At 41.9% G+C, this 17,616-nt stretch overlaps 1 protein-coding gene across 2 annotated transcripts in view; it reads right to left on the bottom strand.

Moving 5' to 3' along the window:
• The window catches only part of Lonrf3 (LON peptidase N-terminal domain and ring finger 3), a 42,146-nt gene that overhangs the window by 10,742 nt on the left and 13,788 nt on the right, over positions 1-17,616 (bottom strand). Inside the window, exons 4-9 of one of the 2 annotated variants that reach the window (XM_052738119.1) lie at positions 16,888-17,043; positions 14,753-14,999; positions 13,906-13,996; positions 6,261-6,375; positions 3,138-3,259; positions 872-1,030 (exon numbers count right to left, since the gene is read on the bottom strand). In XM_052738119.1, the coding sequence (XP_052594079.1) occupies positions 872-1,030; positions 3,138-3,259; positions 6,261-6,375; positions 13,906-13,996; positions 14,753-14,999; positions 16,888-17,043 (890 nt within the window). The remainder of the gene's footprint in view (positions 1-871; positions 1,031-3,137; positions 3,260-6,260; positions 6,376-13,905; positions 13,997-14,752; positions 15,000-16,887; positions 17,044-17,616) is intronic. The other variant, XM_052738118.1, reaches the window with a different exon arrangement.

Below are 17,616 nucleotides of genomic sequence, written 5' to 3'. Positions count from 1 at the left end.
AATACTGGGGAGGTTGAAGCAGGATTGCCATGAGTTTGAGGTCAGTCTGGGCTATACAGTGAGTTCTAGGTCAACTTAGGCTACAGTATGAAACCCTGTCTCAAATACAAATCTATTGCTTATAAATTACTTACTATACAGCATTATGTTACAGTATCCCAAATGGATGCATTTAGACAGGAACTGTGTTTAGTGCTTGGAGTGCACCAATAACTCATAAGTTCTCCCAATAAGGAAGACCAGTTAGGTAGGCATACCATCATGCCCACTTAACAGACAAAGAAATTGGGGACAAAAAGGCTATATGATTTTCCCAACATCAAAGGTGCTCCAAGGTCAGCACTCAAATATAAAAGTGGGTAGTTTAGCTCTAGGGCTAACACTCTTAACAAAACAATTTTCTTTATTTGTTTCTGGCTTTTGTTTTTGAGACAGGCTCTCACGTTTTTCAGGCTGTCCTTGGACTTCATATGTAGTCAAGGATGACCTTATACTTTGTATTCTCTGGCCTTCAACTCTCCACTTTTGGGATTGTAGGTGTACAACACCACTCCAGGTTTATATAGTGCTGAGGATCGATTCTAAGGCTTTGTGACTGGTAGGCAGGCTGAGCTGCAACCCTAGCCCACAAGACAAGTTTTTTAATGTATGCCACCTGCTTAATGAAATATGACTTCTAGGGTTATTTTAAATAGGGAGCCTTTCCCACTGTAAAACAGGCCCCAGAGGGATTGTGATCTTCACAGATGTTTTGGTGTTCTGAGCTGGCTAACCTCATGAACTTGGTTGACCCCACCTCTAGAAACCCTCCAAAGTAAAATAGAAATCCCTCGCTGCCTAACTTCCCTGTTCCCTATGTCTCCTCACTTACCCTTTGACAGGATCTCCAAGGCACATGCCAAACTGTTTCGTGCCTGTCTCAATACATCTCCGAATCATCAGGCGGTAACAAGGCTCAAAGATGTGCAGGGGACAAGGAACGGTGGGATAGGCCATGGTACACACGAAAATAGGCACGTTCTTATTTAAGCTGTCGGGAAGAGAATACGAGATGGATCTCAAACCAACGGGGTAGAGCACAGATCGGTTGGTCAAATGTCACAATATGATTCCCTTGGAGTAAGACAAGGAGTCATCAAAGTTTAATGGATGATACAAAAACACTGAGGTGCACTTGATGCTGTAGGCCAAGTTCCATGATCCAATGTGGAGACTAGCCAAGTCTGAAAGCCTAAACTGGCATTTCACACATTCTAAGTTTATTGATTAGATCTCTATTACCATAAACAGTGGGTGACAGCTATGCTGCTCCTTCCTTTCTTCCCTCCCTCCCTCCCTTTCTTCCTCCCTTTCTCTGTCCAAATGGACCAGTTCAGGCACTTTTCTTGAGGCATGAAGAGTGGCACTGGTGGTATAAATGCACCCAGCTTTCCAGAGGGGCAGTAAAACCTGCCTGCAAAGTCCTTACATGCATTTCAAATTTGCCAAGCTTCTCAGAGACTATTCAGAGCAGACCCAGCTAGGAGGAGCAGTCAGCAAGAGGCCAACAAGACAAATGTGTTCCACTGATGCTCAAACGCTTATGGACATGAGAATAATGGGGGACCCTCAAATCTAGAGACTCAGCCAATACACCTTCAGAGATACTGATGCACTCACTCTGGAACTGCAATGCAGGAATCTGCTTTTCAATGAATACCCTTGAAAACTCAGGGACATGACCCTATGGGAATCCCCCAACTGGGCCAACTCGTCATACATAGATCCCGGTCCTCTGAATCATCTAGTAAAGCCAGTGTAGGGACAAAGCACCTAAATGGGCCAAGAAATGTAAGGCCCTCTTGTCTAAATCTTAAAAGGGGCTAGGCCTGAGATGCCTTTAAACAGAAAGCCCCTCAGTATGTCCTATTGATTAGTACACTCTTAAGTGATAGTGAGAAAAGGACTCTGAGAGGTGCAGCCATTCTCAACCTGTGGGTCATGACCCCTTCGGGGGCCAAACAACCCTTTCACAGGGGTTGCATTATCAGATATCCTGCATATCAGATATTTACATTATGATTCCTAACAGTAGCAAAATTACAGTTATGAAGTAGCAATGAAAATAATTTATGGTTGGAGGTCACCATGACAATAGGAGCCGTATCAAAGGGTCGCAGCATTAGGAAAGCTGAGGACCGCTGGGTTAAAGACTAAGTGAAGAATCAGGAAAGAGATAGAACTGTGCAGAGTAATTTCAAAGTAAAAGTCAATGAGAAACAAAGAATTCTAGTCTCTGAGAAAAACATGCCAAGTGAAGGCACATCCAAACCGACGGATGCGCAGTTCAGAAATGGTCTCTCCCCAGAGGGCATATAAACTGAAGCGATTTTCCCCTCAGGAAGCCTTCAGAATGCTGTGAGAACTCTTTGGGAGGGCAGGGAGGAGGGTAGCAGTCAGAGGTACAGGACTTCATTATTATTATTTCCTGCTTTTTCTGCTAAGTGCAGAACAGTCAGAGCCCTTGAAGATCCAATTATGTCTCCATCCTGCCCCTTCACCTCTCACACCGTGTGTGGCAGAGGAAATACACAGCGAGTGTCGGCACCATGGCCATTCATTAATTGCTTGCTGTGCACCAACTCATTGGGGTCTTCAGAACAAGTCCATAATGTAAGAGCTATCATCTTCAAGTCACTGGCAAGGAAACCGACCCCCAGAAAGGTGAAATGGCATGCCCATGATCACGAAACATACTCAGTGATAGAACTGGGTGTTAACCCCAGGTATGGCTCACACCACTGTTTAAGCCACTAAAAGGCATCTTCCAGTTGTCTCATGAGGTCTCCTAATTGAGCTACTCCTTAATCCACTCCTTCCCATAACATGCACTAACTAGTGCTGAGATGCATCAGGTGGCTCTGTGGTTTGGCTGATGCACTTCTTCAGAGACCTGCTGGTAAATGTTTAACAACTGCTTCTGAGAGGGATGGGAGGGGCAATCTGTAGCTTTGTTGACTTCCATGATGTAAATAACCTCACCATGGCCATTTCAAACTAGGAACACGATATCATTGAACAAGGAGCTGGTACGAAGTGTGTCAGTTTCCGTGATCTGAAGTGCATGAAATGGAAAATAGAAACATGCATGTACGTACTTAGAGAGTTCTTCCATTTCCTCTTCGTAAAGCCTCCTTCGTTCCTTGAGTTCTTCTGGCAGGAATTTAGCTATGAGTTCTTCCATTATTACATTTTTGCTATACTTTCTTGATGGCAAGCACTAGAAAGGGAACACGGTAATAGAATATTGTACAGTCCACAGAAAAACACAGAGTCTGATGTATTCCAGATATTAGTGAAATTACTCTTGTGTTGTAATTTGGACCCATAATTTGGAAGCTAATACAGCCACAATATATGTATCTTTTGGATGTTAGAGTTTTGATTTTCTTAAAAAAACATGCAATTGAACATTTATAATTAAAAATATTTTAACAAAGAAACATTGCATTAAACTTTTGAAAATCTCGCAGTCAACCTAAAGCTTTAGATTTGAGATGTTCATGAGTGAATTAAAGAGGGGTGAATCATACTTCCTTTGCAGTTTATTGCTGTGCTTACAAGCCCTATCTGGGAAGTGCTGAAAGATTCTGGTCAAAGGATTCAGAGACCCAAAAGGCTATGTTCATGTATCCTGCCCTGCCCTGCCCTGCCCTGCCTCCACTCCAATTGAATGTCTGGCTCCTAGACCAAGTCTCTATGTCTTAACTTTAGTTAAAATAAAAACCACACATACACTAACAGCCAAATACAGGTGACTGTCTACTTGCCAGTTTATGACACCATCTAGGTATCACTGAAATTCAGAATCAGACTTAGGTTAAAATGTCACTAGTTTGTCCTTCCCAAACATCCCTACCATATGTATATGTAGAGATCTACAAGTAGTGTGTATTTAATAATATGGACCAAACAATGAATGTTAAAATATATGCTCATGAAGCAATGGAACCTAGAGGAGAATCTATTACCTCCACTTTCCTAAAGCAATATAATATACTTGTAACTGCATTCTAAGTACTTATCCTTATACTCACAGATAAGTGTAGCTCTCAGCCCTCACCAAAGAAGCTTCTCTTTGCAGCAGAGACCACTACAGAAAGCTACAACTGGTCAAAACGTACATTAACAAGTCGCTGTGGGGTGCTCATCCCCAGTTGATACAACTACAACACAACCCCTGCATGTAAGACTCGGGACATCGCAGAAGAGAGGGCAGGAAGATTGTAAGAGCCAGAGGACCAGGATGTGTGCTTCCTTCTCTATGTGATAGAAAACTTGTACCCATGAAATCTGAACAACACAGTTCTTTAAACAAGACCTGAACAAAGGACAACACCTGAAAACTTGTCAGTGTGGAAGGAGGAAATCCCATGAAGCCCTGCTCCTAGATGAAGAGCTACAGGCAATTAACAGCTGCTGGGGGAGGAAGAATCAGTCTTCCCCAGGGAGAAGCCCCCTAATTGGTTATCCAGTATCAGTGGCCAGCCCTAAGAGCATATGCATGAGAGCAACACTAAACGGACTTGGGAAGTTGTATTCCTATATTTATATGCACGCATATATGAAACAAAAGTTAGAGAATAGGAGATCACAAAATTGAGAAGGAGTGGGAAAAACACAGGCAGGGTTGGGTGGAAAGTGAGAGGGAAAAGGCAAGTAAATACAGCACGCATATGAAATTCTCAAATAATAATAAAGAAAAAATAAACAGCTACAGAGAATTGATTGCTGTGGGACTCAGCAGAGGGAGCTCCTGAGTATCAAACTGCTGGCTTCAGACAATTTTGTTTCTTCCCCAGGAGTCTCTATTCTGCCACGAACATGATTGGAATATGTATCACTTTGTTAAATGGTAGAAGTATGGCCTTGTATGAATACAGAGATAGATGAGAATATCTTCTAGCCTCTGAACCTGAGATCCCACAGCTTCTGCCTACTGGATGCCTTATCAGCTACTGTCATTGCCTGGCAACATAATGTCCAGTGAAGGGCTTTAGGGGAAAGCAGTGACTCAAGAGATAGCCAGTCTAAGTGGGAAAGTGATCCCTCTGCTGATGCTAAAACAAAACTCCAAAAAGCAAACACCCTAAAATGGTAACAGTGCTTTTCTCTCGAGGCTGAGCATATGGTAGACTTTCTTCCTTCTGTTGGTGTGAACTCTGTAGTGTTAACACAGCATGGGTGTCTTATTTAAATAGAAGGACCATGGAAATCTTATCAACAATCAGGTTGCAAATCCCACCTCTTTATCTAAGGGAAGCCGTTACTTTAGCACTTTCCCATTCTCATTCTCAAGGCTACTCTGGATGATGGGTTCACTCTAGCTCCTTACTGTCAAAGTCAGAGTTAAGGGAAGCTCAACATACACTTCTCTGGACCTACAGGAACATATAAATAGTCCCTTTTATTCCTGAGAGACAAGATCTTACTCTGTCTCAGGTAGACATTGAACTCACAATGCTCCTGTCTCAGCTTCCCAAATCCTGGAACTACCAGCATGCATTATCATTCTCTGGAGATAACCCAGCACCTGCAACCTTTCTTCAAGGATGATAAGGGGGAAGCAATATTAATATTGTTTGTAAGCTGAGATCCCCAAGTATCCAAAGGAAGGAAAGCAAGACATATTCCTTTATTTTGCCACAGGAAAGTCCATAAGGCCCACTTGAAGATGTAAGCTTATGTAGTTAATTTTAAAGAATCTGAAGTCTTCAGAGCTTTACAAGCAGCCAAGTATCTGCTAATAAGAACAGTGGCTCCTGAGGAGTTGTAGAAAGACCACATTGACAGTCTGAGAGGGTTCTTTGGTGGGGTGGTGGCTGGAGCCTTAAGCAGCTGACCTTTTTAAGCACAAATAAACATCACTGTATGCAGAAATCAGAGCTATCTAGTTCAAGGATAGTGGAAACAAAATTCACTCAAGATAATTGTTTATGAGGTACCACAATGGGACCAGAACCAAGATTTGTGTTTATTATCTATTTCGTGTTTTTGCTTCTAACATAAATGAGCTTCATTACTGACAGTTATTGAAAAGCTATGTGCTGCCTCATTTTCCTGAAGGACTTTGTGGAGAGAGAAAGGATGTCTAGGAGACAGCAGAAACAAACAGATGCGGAGGGGATTTTGGTCAAGCACAACACAGTGGTTTAGGATCCAGTTGGGTACTGAGTTAGTACAAATAAGTTAATGCAACCAAGGCAGAAGGAGCGGTTTACCTGGAAGAGAACGTCTTTGCACAGCGGGCACTTTGCATTATGATCTAGGCATCTCTCAAGACATTTCAAGCAAAAGGTGTGCCCACAAGGTGTTGTGACTGGCTCATAGAATAATCTGAAATTTAGGAAATGAAATAGGAGACAACTGTAAAAAGATTTTAAAAAGATAGGGGAATTCAGGGTTAAGGTTTCACAGAACTGTTCGTCAAAACCTGTGGAAGGGGTACTCTTTTTCTGTTTCATCACTGGTACTATTACACCTAAGGAAAGCATTTTCTTTTCCATTTCTGAACTATATATAGAAAGATGCATAGGTTCATATTTAGGGCATAACTAAATCATTTTGTAACATTGGTTCTAGCCTTTTCCTCTTTGGTCCAAGAAAAATTCAGATTAGTGCTCCGAGTGTCTGAATAGATTCCATTATTAAAAAGTATTTAGCCAACCTGTTTACCTGAGTATATTGTAAGCACACAGATACACACAGAGAGATACACACATGCAGACACACACAGAGACCCATTTCATCATATTACTATAGGGAAAAACTCAATTTGTTTGCTAACCTTTAATCTTTTCTTCACTTAAGTAATGTTTGGTGCCTGAAGGCTCTTACAACTGTAACAAACATGTGCCTGTCTTTTGTGTGGATAGACAATTTTCCTAGCAGTAGTAAGTAATATTGTTACTGCACTTACTCCTATTAACATATACATATAATATGTGCATATATCTATCTACATTCTCACGTATAAAAATATGTTCACATGTACCATATTTTCAATAGACCTTATTTTAATTGCTTTCAGAAGGGAGGATGTTTCTAAATCAATCTGGGGACCCTTAATAAAAAGTGTTCTGCACATTCAGAGATGCATAGATTTACTTTGTGTAAAGAGAGATTCACCTGAAGCAGGACCAGGAGTTAGGGTCAGCTGGTGATGACTATTAAGAAGTGTGGTTCACATTTAACAAGATGTTGAGCACAGAAAGAAGGGAGACAAATCTTGATCAGCTTCTTTTGACTTCCCAAGAGTGTTCAATTTAGAGCAAGAGGTTGTCAGCCTCATATTATATGGTATCACACATACTTAATTAGAGGCCAATAGAAGAAGAGGTCAATGATTTGAGAAGGAGGAGGAGGGAACACAGGAGGAGTTGTAGCGGGGAAAGGGAGAGGTGAAAATGATGTAAATACAATACTCGGATATGACATTCTCAAAAAAATCAATTAAAAAAAGAACTATAAACATTTGGTGAGTCTCAATACATTCCAATGAGTTACTTTATTGGTTGATTTGTTTGAGAGAAAACTTGGCAAGTTGCTTTCTAAATGCAATAAGGAAATGCAAAGGGCTGAGAGCCAAGACACATCTGAAGAACAAGGATGTGGGAGGACTTGCTCCACCAAGCATCAGAACTTATTATAAAGCCATGGTGATTAAAACAGTGTGTACTAGCACAAGGACAAATAGATTCATGGAACAGAATAGAAAGCTCAGGAATAGACCCAGGCATGGATTCTTGACGTATGGCAAATGGAACATTTTAAAACAGGACCACACGAGGACTTTTAATGCACAAATAGCATTCCCTATAAATGCTATAATGGCTATCTGTATGGGGAAATGAAAGTGGATTCTTTTACATCATACACAAAAATCAATTCCAGGTGATCGAAAAAGTAAATCTGAAAAGGAAAACAATACAGTTTTCAGAACATATAAAATAGAAGACCATCTTTTATGACACAGAGATTTAAAAAAAATCAAGAAAATTCAGAGACACTAAATATAAATGAAAAGATTGCTAATTTCGACGGGGCTAAGATTAAGACTTTTTAGGTTCATTTAAAAGCATAACTAAAGGGCAGACAAAATACATAGTAGGAGAAAGTGTTTGAAATGCACAGGTAAGAAAAAGCTTGTATCTAAATATACCTACAGCTTGTAAGAAAAACACACCTAAAGCAGTAGGAAAAAGAAATAATCTAGTAGAAAAATGGGCAAACAGTGGCACATGCAAAAACAGTGACCATTCATAATATTTCCTAACTAGAGCCAACCCAAGCATCCATCTAGAATAGGATAAAGAGACTGTGGCACACTCACACAATGAGATGCTTTGTGCTAATGAAAACGAACAAACTTCACTTACATGTTGATACTGAGTTCAAAAGAAGCAACCAGGTTGATGAAATACATTAGAATTCAAAGTTTTAAGATTTAGGCCAAACTAGATGATACCATTTACAGCTGCATATATATATATATATATATATATATATATATATATATATATGGCAAAATTATAAGGAGAAACAGAATAGAACTCAGGATAGTAGCTTGGGGGTTGGGTTAGTTACTTTTATATTGCTGTGAGAGAACACCATGACCAAGGCAACCTTTAGAGAAGACAGAGTTTACATGAGGCTTATGGTTCCGGAGGTTAGGGTCCTGCAAGGACAGCACGTGACAAAGTAGCTGGAGCTGGAAGCTGAGAGCTTACCCCTCAAACCTCAAGCAGGCAACAGAGAGAGTAATCTGGGGATGGCAGAAGGTTTGGAAGGCTCAAAGCCTGCCCCCAGGGACACACCTGCTCCAGCAAGTCCACACCTCTTAAGACTCTCCAAACAGTGCCACCAACTGTAGACCATTCAAATGCATGAGGCTATGGGGATCATCTCATTCAAACCACACAGGAGTTGTGGTTAAGTATGGTCCTGATTGAGAAAAGGCATATGGACAATTTCTGGGATCTTGCTGATGTCTTAATTATTAAACCAAGGGGTTACATGAGTCTTTAAAATGTTTTCTTCAGAACATATATGTTTTACAATACAAGATGGGTTTCTGAAGTATGATTTCAGGGAGGGTTCAGGAACTGCTGAGGTGAATTCTGTGCATCTGAGGTGAATTTGTGGTGTGTGTGTGTGTGTGTGTGTGTGTGTGTGTGTGTGTGTGTGTGTAAATAAAACCTAAGGCCTTATAAGTGTGAGGAAATTGTTCTATCACTGAATCACATTTCCAAAACTTTGTTTGGGTTTTTTGTTTGTTTGTTTGTTTGCATTTTTTAATTTTTTTGAGACAGGATTTTTCTGTGTAGCCCTGGCTGTCCTGGAACTCACTTTGTAGACCAGGCTAGCCTCGAACTCACAGAGATCCACCTGCCTCTGCCTCCTGAGTGCTGGAATTAAAGGTGTACACTACTATTACCCATTCTTTGTTTATTGTTTGTTTTTAAGATAAGGCCTTGTTATATAGCCCTGGTTTGCCTTAGACCCCTGGCAATCCTCTTGCCTCAGTTTCTCAAGTGCTGGGATTAGAATTATGTGTTCCCTCCCCCAGATTCCTTGGTGTTTTTCAGGGGTAGGCTCTTACTCTGTAGTTCAGGCTGGCCTGTAACTCCTAATTTACCTGCGTCAAACTTCTGACTATTGGTATTACAGGCACATACCACCATACTCAGCATATGTGAATACTTTTATATATCATTTGATTATACATATGAGAATAACTGATGAATCCTATCTACTACTAATATGCAAAACTATTTTTCCTGAGAACTTGATGATTGAGACTACTGCCCTTTTAAGAATATAAATATATTTTTCTTGCTATATTTCTGGCTGTGTGCAACACTCTTTTTCCATTAAAATTAACTACATATTAATAAGTGGTAATTATGATTAACTCTATTTTACTGCTGAGGAAATGAAAACTCAAACAGACAGAATAACATGCCGAAGATTTTACAGCTAGTTGGTAGACAGAAAGCTTGGAATGTATAATCAAATTTGACTCCACAACTAATCTTCCTCCTTCAGTCTACAAGACAGCCAGGACTACATACATCAATATACTAAATACATCCCAGTCAGTCAGCCGGCCGGCCGGCGATCCATCTGCATACATACACACTTCCACAAGCACTTTTCTCCTTCCCTTTCGGTCACTCTCCCTCCTTCCTCTGCTCTCTAGAAAGAGACACAAAGATTCTTACCTAAGAAGACAGAAGTATATATGAGGATGTCTGTCCTTTTTCCATTTAACAGAAGGATTTTGAAAGCACTTCAGGGAGACAGTTTTAAATCAGAGCAGGGCCAGCTTGTCTCACAAGAAAGCATTTCACATTATCGGAGTGATGGGGTAAACAATAGTAAGAAAAAAATGCCTTCCGTTAGATGTCCGTCCAGATAAAATGTCTGACTTATCTGGAAAGAGCTATCTTTTCCCACCAGTGACAGCCTTGCATTGTGTTCTTTTGCTATCAGGTTACAGCAAAGAAAGAAAAAGAAGGGGGAGGGAGAGAGAGAAAGAAAGAAAAGTAAACTACCTTAATACTCAGTGACTTAGGGAGCTATAACTAGATTATATATAAAGCTATCCTTTTGCTTATCACCAGTGCCACTGGGTCACCAGAGAACTAGTCAGATAGCAATTATTCTCACTTCACATCTCAAAATATAGTATTATCCCAAAGGTATCGCTTTACAGCAGCCCAGAGATGAGCCCCAATGGCTAGGGTGATATGTGCCAGGTACACCTCAAGGAGAATTTCATGCCTCTCATGATTGCAGGGCAGGGTATTGAGGTGTTGGGGCTAGGGGGAGGCTTCCCTTAATGGAGTTCTTCCAGTTCAGCAATGGAGACTTGGAGATTGATAAAGATTTCATTTATGTACTCTCTAATTACTCTTTCATTAAAAAAAAAAATAGGGCCTCATGTAGCCCAGGATGGCCTTGAACTCACTGTGTAGCCAAAAATGACTTTGAACTCTTCACCTTCCTACATCTAGGTCCCAAGTGCTGGGATTACAGTGTACTACTACACCTGGCTTCCATTCACACTTTCTGCCCTTTCCCTGTGAAACTTAAAGCCCGATCAATTTTCTCTCTCAAATCAAAATGTATAAATTCATGGTTTGTCTAACTTTTCTCTGCCAGGGCAATACCACAGGCTTAAAATTCAGTCTAGAATCTTATACAGATGGTACAAATGTCTAATTCATGACCAAGCAGCTTGAACTTATCTGTGATTTTAGACCTGTGACGATTAATGCTAACTGTCAACTTGACAGGATGTAGACTCACCTAAGAGACAAATCTCCAGGACCCTTGTGAGAGATTATCTAGATTAGTCTGAAGTGGAAAGACCCATCTTAACTGTGGACAGAGCCGAGCACTAGCACTCATCACTGTCTGTTTCCTGTGTATTGTGAAAGCAGCAGGACTCCTGATCTTACAGCCACACTTTGCCCACCTGCTGTTAGGCCTTCCTCACCATGAGAGAATGATCCCCGCCAGTGGTAAGCCAGAATAAACACTTCCTCCCTCAAACTGCTTCTGGTCAAATATTTAGTCAGAGCAACAAGAACAGTAACCAAATACAAAGGCTCTCCTCCAAAGACACATGAGGGCCCAAACAAAAGCCAACAACAATCGTGACAAAAATAGCAATGGCTACACGTGGGAAAAGGAACTTTTCACGACTAGAAAAATACAGGCAAAGGCATCCACACAAAACCAATTCGGTCAGCATCTGATGTGCAGCTTACAGACAAACCTGTTGGAAGGGAATCTACATGTTTCTTTCCAAGGGCTGAAGTGTTAAGGGCTTCAGCTCAAAAAGCGCTTTAGGCTAGCCAGGTTCCTTACACCACAAGGCAGTGAGAGTCTAGCTATAATTTAGTAGCCTACATAACAGCTACTCTGGGCAAAGATGGAACAAGGGGTCAGGAAGAGGGACACAATGGCTTTTAAGCTCAGGGGGTGTGAACTAGAGGGGGTGCTTATCCTCTGTGTGTTTATTTCTTGGACCAAATTCCTAACTCTTCTACAAAGTCCCTTGTGATTAGGGACAAAGAAGATGAAAGAGGAAAAGAAAAGGAAGAGGAACAAAGGAATTTCAACCTCAGGATTTTTATTCCGCAGGGAAAACACAAACAGGATGAGTCTGTATGTTTGATTTTGGGTCGCCTGGATTTTGGCAGGAGTGTTAAGGAGGGTTAAGCAGAACAAAGAGCTGCTCTTTCTGAGTAAGCTAAATTAAATCTACTTCACAGTGCCTATCATGGGCTTTCGAGTCACAGCACTGCTGTGGTGACGATGGGGCCCAGTCTCTGCTTGAAAGCAGGTGTTTGCTATCTCATATCTTGGCTTTAGCGTGCTGCACTTGACTCTCTGTTGTGAGGGGCTGGATGAAGTGGTGCAAAGGATCTGTTTCTACAGTTCATCCCACTCTGGTCCACACCACTTAAACAGACTCCTGACAGTGTGTTCAAAGCTTGGTTTGACGACATCTGTGCTGTATCTGCTGAGCTAGCTCACACCTGCTTATGCTACTACAGATTTTTTGTGTATTATTATCTTACTGTTATTGTTATTATTATTATTATTATTGCGATACTGGTTATTGAATCCAGGACCTCATGAATGGTAGCCAAGTGCTCTGCCACTGAGTTATTGCCCTAGACCCAAGTATATTTTCTCTAAGAAAAGTCCATGTTTCAGGTAATAGTTGCCTTATTCTTATTCATATGATAAAAAAGTCATTCAGAACATAAACTCACATGACCAATAGGAGAGAAATAAGAGCTTGCAAAAGACAGGCCAACATTTGTTCAAGTGTCTCAGTTCCATCTTAATACTTTTGAAGAAAGTCACATTTGAGAATCTAATGAAAGGTATATGCTTCTGTCTTAGAAACACACACACACACACACACACACACACACACACACACACACACACACTTTTACATATTACTTCAATGAATTCATGGATCTATTTGAATGCATACATAGAGATTCCCCAGAAGACTGTGGATCTAACATTAAAGACTTCTGGGTAAGAAGAAAAAAGAGAAATTTTTGGAGTACTTACTGTTTTCCAGGCATTACTCTAGGCATTAAATGGTTTTTCTTAATTAATCATCACAACCCATGGAGTACGCACCACTGGTTTCTACTTTACTAAAGAAAAAATAGTGGTGGCAAATGTCTAGGACAGGGTCTGTGAGCGGAAAGAGCTAGGGTTCAAACACTGACTTCAGCGCCCCTTCTCTCAGCCACTAAATCACAGCAATGAAATGAAATAAACTTCAATTTCAGACCACAATCACGGAATCAGTCTATTTGTTCTTGAGGAAGGAGAGACAACATACACAACCCAATTTAGGCTACTATTTGGCATTAATATTAACCCTTGAGCCTTGAGTTCTTAATGTAGTAGTTTAGATTCAGGGTCGCAAGTTCAAATACCTCTAAGGCTCAAGCAATAATGTGAGACAGGCTGATATAAGTTAATAGGATCATGACAGGCTGGAAAGCATATATCCTGTTTCAGCACAGTCATATATAATAAAATCAAATCTAATGAGGACCAAATAGACATGTTCAACTTGTGGTCCATCAGTTTTTGACCTTTGTTGCCTTGTCACTCCCTAGGTCTTTCTAAGTCAGGATTTAAGGATGTGAAGAACACCATTTGTAAGCTGGGGACAGCAGCGGTCTCATGACAATGGGGTTTCCATTTCATCTGTGCCATGATTTTACATACTAACTAACTCAGTAGTTACTAGAGGAAAGGCCCAGATACCAAAGAGAAGGAAGTACCAGGCAGTAAGTGATGGCCCACATCACATACCTCATACACAGTGAGCATTCAAGGTCAGAGGCATCAAAAGATGCAAGCGGAATACTGAGATCTGGTTTGGCCACTTGATGAGCAGGAAGATCTGTGATTTAGAAAACAGTTAAGTCAGAGCTGGATCAACTTGGTTTTACAGACAGTACTTCTGAAGGGAAAAAAAAAGTTTTTCAGATTTTCAATTTCAAACTTCCCCCAGAGTTTAGTTTAGTGGCTGCCTGAGCAATTGCCAATGGGATTCCCTAAGTAGGCTCCCAGGGGTGTTTTAGCAGTCCCCATAGACAGAGCAGTCCAAGGCTAGAGCTCCTGGGGAACGTTCAAATTCTGAAGGCACCTCACTCAGCAGTAGCAGCAGTGGCAACTTCAAGGACTGAGCCAGGCCTTCAGAGCTGCCACTGGATCTTGGTGCTGCCAATCTCCCTTGGAAAGATAGGAGACCATAGCTACTGCCTCTCAGAATACAACTAGGTGAGACCTGACCACACCCCTCCATCCTACATTCCCAGAACAGGGATGAGGGCAGGAACCGGTTGGCCTGGAAGAAAGTGACATGATGAAAAGCATGGGATGGCATTCTTGATGGGCTGCCTGCACCAATGTCTTGACTATGAATGCTAATTATCATACAGCACTTTCAGTGTGATATCAGGGTACCCTGTACATGCTCATGAAAACCTCATAGCAACCCCTGGGCTTTCACAGCTGGAAAGTGCCAGAGCTAAGTTATAAGCTCCGAGCCAGGAGAGCCCCCAGACAGAGGATAAGTATATATGTATATAAGTATATATGTCAGTGAGCCCAGTCATCTGCATTAAGCTACTTTCTCCCTGGGTAGAATTAGTACCTTGTTTGGAGACTTTATTGGGCACGTCTGTATCTTCTTGGATTTCATCAACTTGGCAATGGTTCCTTTTTTTCCCCTGGCGTTTGCCAGGCCTGAGGGAGGCAGCATCCTGCTCGTCTTCTTCCTGATCTTTCCCACTGTCTTCTTGACTACCCACCTTTACTTGAGCTGAGCTCTCCGTGTTGCTGCTGTCTCCTCCAGCTGCTGCTTCCTCCTGACTAGAGCAATGTGGAAGCTCTGGATTTTCCTAGATGAAGCAAAAACCAGACATCAAAATCTACTTGAGACCAATAGTGTCCTTCAGTAGTCTTACCCCGAGGGGACAAAGAGAAAGCAACATAACCCGGATCTTCACTCCTGAACACTCAGTGGATACACAACTCAATGGAGGGGCAGTCATGAGGCTTATTGCTCACATCTAATCTATGTCAAAGACATGTTTAGCTTAAGTAGAGTTAGGGGACTTCCCTAAGCAAGGACAAAAGGCACATGGGAGGAAAAGCTCCCTGGGCAGGGGTGAAGGAGGGACTGACTGCAAGGGAAGCACCACTCTGCCCTCCTATCCAAACCATTCCCCAGTGGTCTGTAAGGAAATCAAAGCAGTCTGTGAGGGGATATCCTGTTACTGGATACTTCCTCCCCCCTTCCCCTCCCCCCCGTCATTCATAGCCATTTTTCAAAGGGCGTTAGGTAAGGCTTTGGGCCAGCTCTGTACAGGCCTGCCAAGGCAACCCATGCTTCACAGCTATATGCTATTTTCATCAGAGGGACAGGAGACAATCCATTCCTTTTCCTCAATTTTGGGTGAAAAGTCTGAAAAGGAGACAAAAATAATTTGGCTTAATAGTAATAGCTTGTCTCTAGCCTTTTAGAGAATTTCATCCAGGAGAAGGATATTGGAAAGTGGCACTAGAAATAATTCCGAAGATGGGTTTATATATTTGACAGCAAAATGTTCACCTTCATTGTTTCCCTCTACCCCTGCCAGAACTTCTAGTGGACACAGGCGAGAGGACACAAGGAACTGGAGAGGAAAGCAGAGGATGTGGGTTTTCACAGTCTATATCCCAGGATGTTCAGGGGGTTTCGAGGACTACATAAAACAGACCTATAGTCTTGCCTTTTCCTGAGCCCAGAGCACTGTCCACATAAGAACCCAAGGCCTTGCAAAACAAAGTGTGGGTGGAAAGGCACTCGTTGATCCCCAGCTGGCTCACATTGGAATGACAGAGGTTCTGTTTCTTTCATTGCATACTGAATTTCAAGTAGAAGTCCCCATTCCGAGTGTTAGCTGTCTTAATCATGTACTAATGACCACTAGGGGCTCTCTGATTTCAGGAGATACTCCAAGTTCTGCCTTTATCAAGAAAAATCAGCTGCCTTGCATTTTATTCCTTCTCTAGAACAGGGACAAAAACTGGGAAGATGTGAGCATTCAGGGCTTATATGCAAGTGAGGAACTTCAGGTAGAAATGGAGAAGAAACTGCTCCCCAAAGGTGCCCAGGAATTCAGTGTTACACCTCGCTTTAAGTCTAGTCTTTTTGAGCCCCAACTTCTGCCCACTTACCCTGTGGCAAAAAGGCCAGCTCCCGAAGCCCATTCCTCTGTGTTCTGTTCCCTTGTTTTCAAAGAAAACCACAAATATTTGTTTTCATTCTCAACTTAACTCTCATACCCCTACTTTGCTATAAATTTGCATGAGAAGCCTACTTATGTGGCAGGTATAAACAAGAACAAGAAATCCCCTCCATTTGCTTCCCAAATGGAGTTACCCTTGCACAAAATTCTCACTGGTGCTCAAAGGCCATCAGCTTGAATCTTCCCCAAACCTGAAGCCAATAAGCACACCCCAATTACAGGGTTTCAGGGGAAGTGGGCCAATCTCTTTCTACTTCTATCAAATCTCTCAGTTTTCTGGATCTGACCAAGAGGACAAACACATTAGTAACTAAATAAACTTTTGACCATGCCTGAAATTCCCAGTTGTAGCTTTAAGCAAAGGACACAGCCATTATCAACTCCATCCTTCTATTTCCCTCAGGAACCAAAGTAGGAGAGGTAGGGCTCTCTTCTCGTGTGCCCACAAAAGAGCCAAACGAAGTGTCATGAGCGAGCTGGGTGAGTTGAGTTTTACCTGTGACAACTTTGGTAGATTATGACTGGTGCCTTCAGTAGCCATTGACTCTACGTGTTCCTTTAATCTAGGGTGAGGTGCCAACAGCTGCAGGATATCAGGAGAATGTTCCTGAGAATCCCCCGGGACTGATGGTGTAAAGAAACTAAAGAGAAGCTGTGACATAAAACAGAAGACTTCACTACTCGAGTTTCTACAGGTGCTAAACTAAGGTGAAGGGGGGAGGGGCGGGGACCAGAGAGCACACAGCTTGCAAGGCAAAACTCCAATGAGGAAGCCTTGGAGCAGTGTCCCTAGACACACTAAGGAGAAGTTGTTGCATCAACACACATCAGAATCATCTAGGAGTCGGGGGCGGGGGCAGAAAGATTGCTTAGTTATTAAGAGCACATACTGTCCGATTCCCAGCACACATGTAAGGTGGCTCACAACCACTTGTAACTTCAGCTCCAGGGATAGCTGACACCTCTGACCTCCAGAGGCGCCAGTACTCATGTGCAAACACCCACACACAGATTCAAACACACATTCATATTAAAAAAAATAAAATACATCTTTTTTTTAAAAAAAGAGTCACCTAGGAGCTTATGAAAATGTCAGTTCCTGGGTCCCACTCCAATCTCCCCAGGTCTGAAAGTATGACCCAGGAATCTGAGTTTTGAGAAGGCATGACAGATGCCTTTGTTCCTTAGCCAAGGTTAAGAGCCACCTCTGTGGTGCCATCACTCT

This window comes from Peromyscus californicus, unplaced genomic scaffold (genome assembly GCF_007827085.1).
Source record: "Peromyscus californicus insignis strain IS unplaced genomic scaffold, ASM782708v3 Scaffold_10__1_contigs__length_136768540, whole genome shotgun sequence".
Classification (NCBI taxonomy): domain Eukaryota; kingdom Metazoa; phylum Chordata; class Mammalia; order Rodentia; family Cricetidae; genus Peromyscus; species Peromyscus californicus.
Note: the sequence above shows the minus strand (reverse complement) of the source record. Positions and strands in the feature narration are given on the sequence as shown.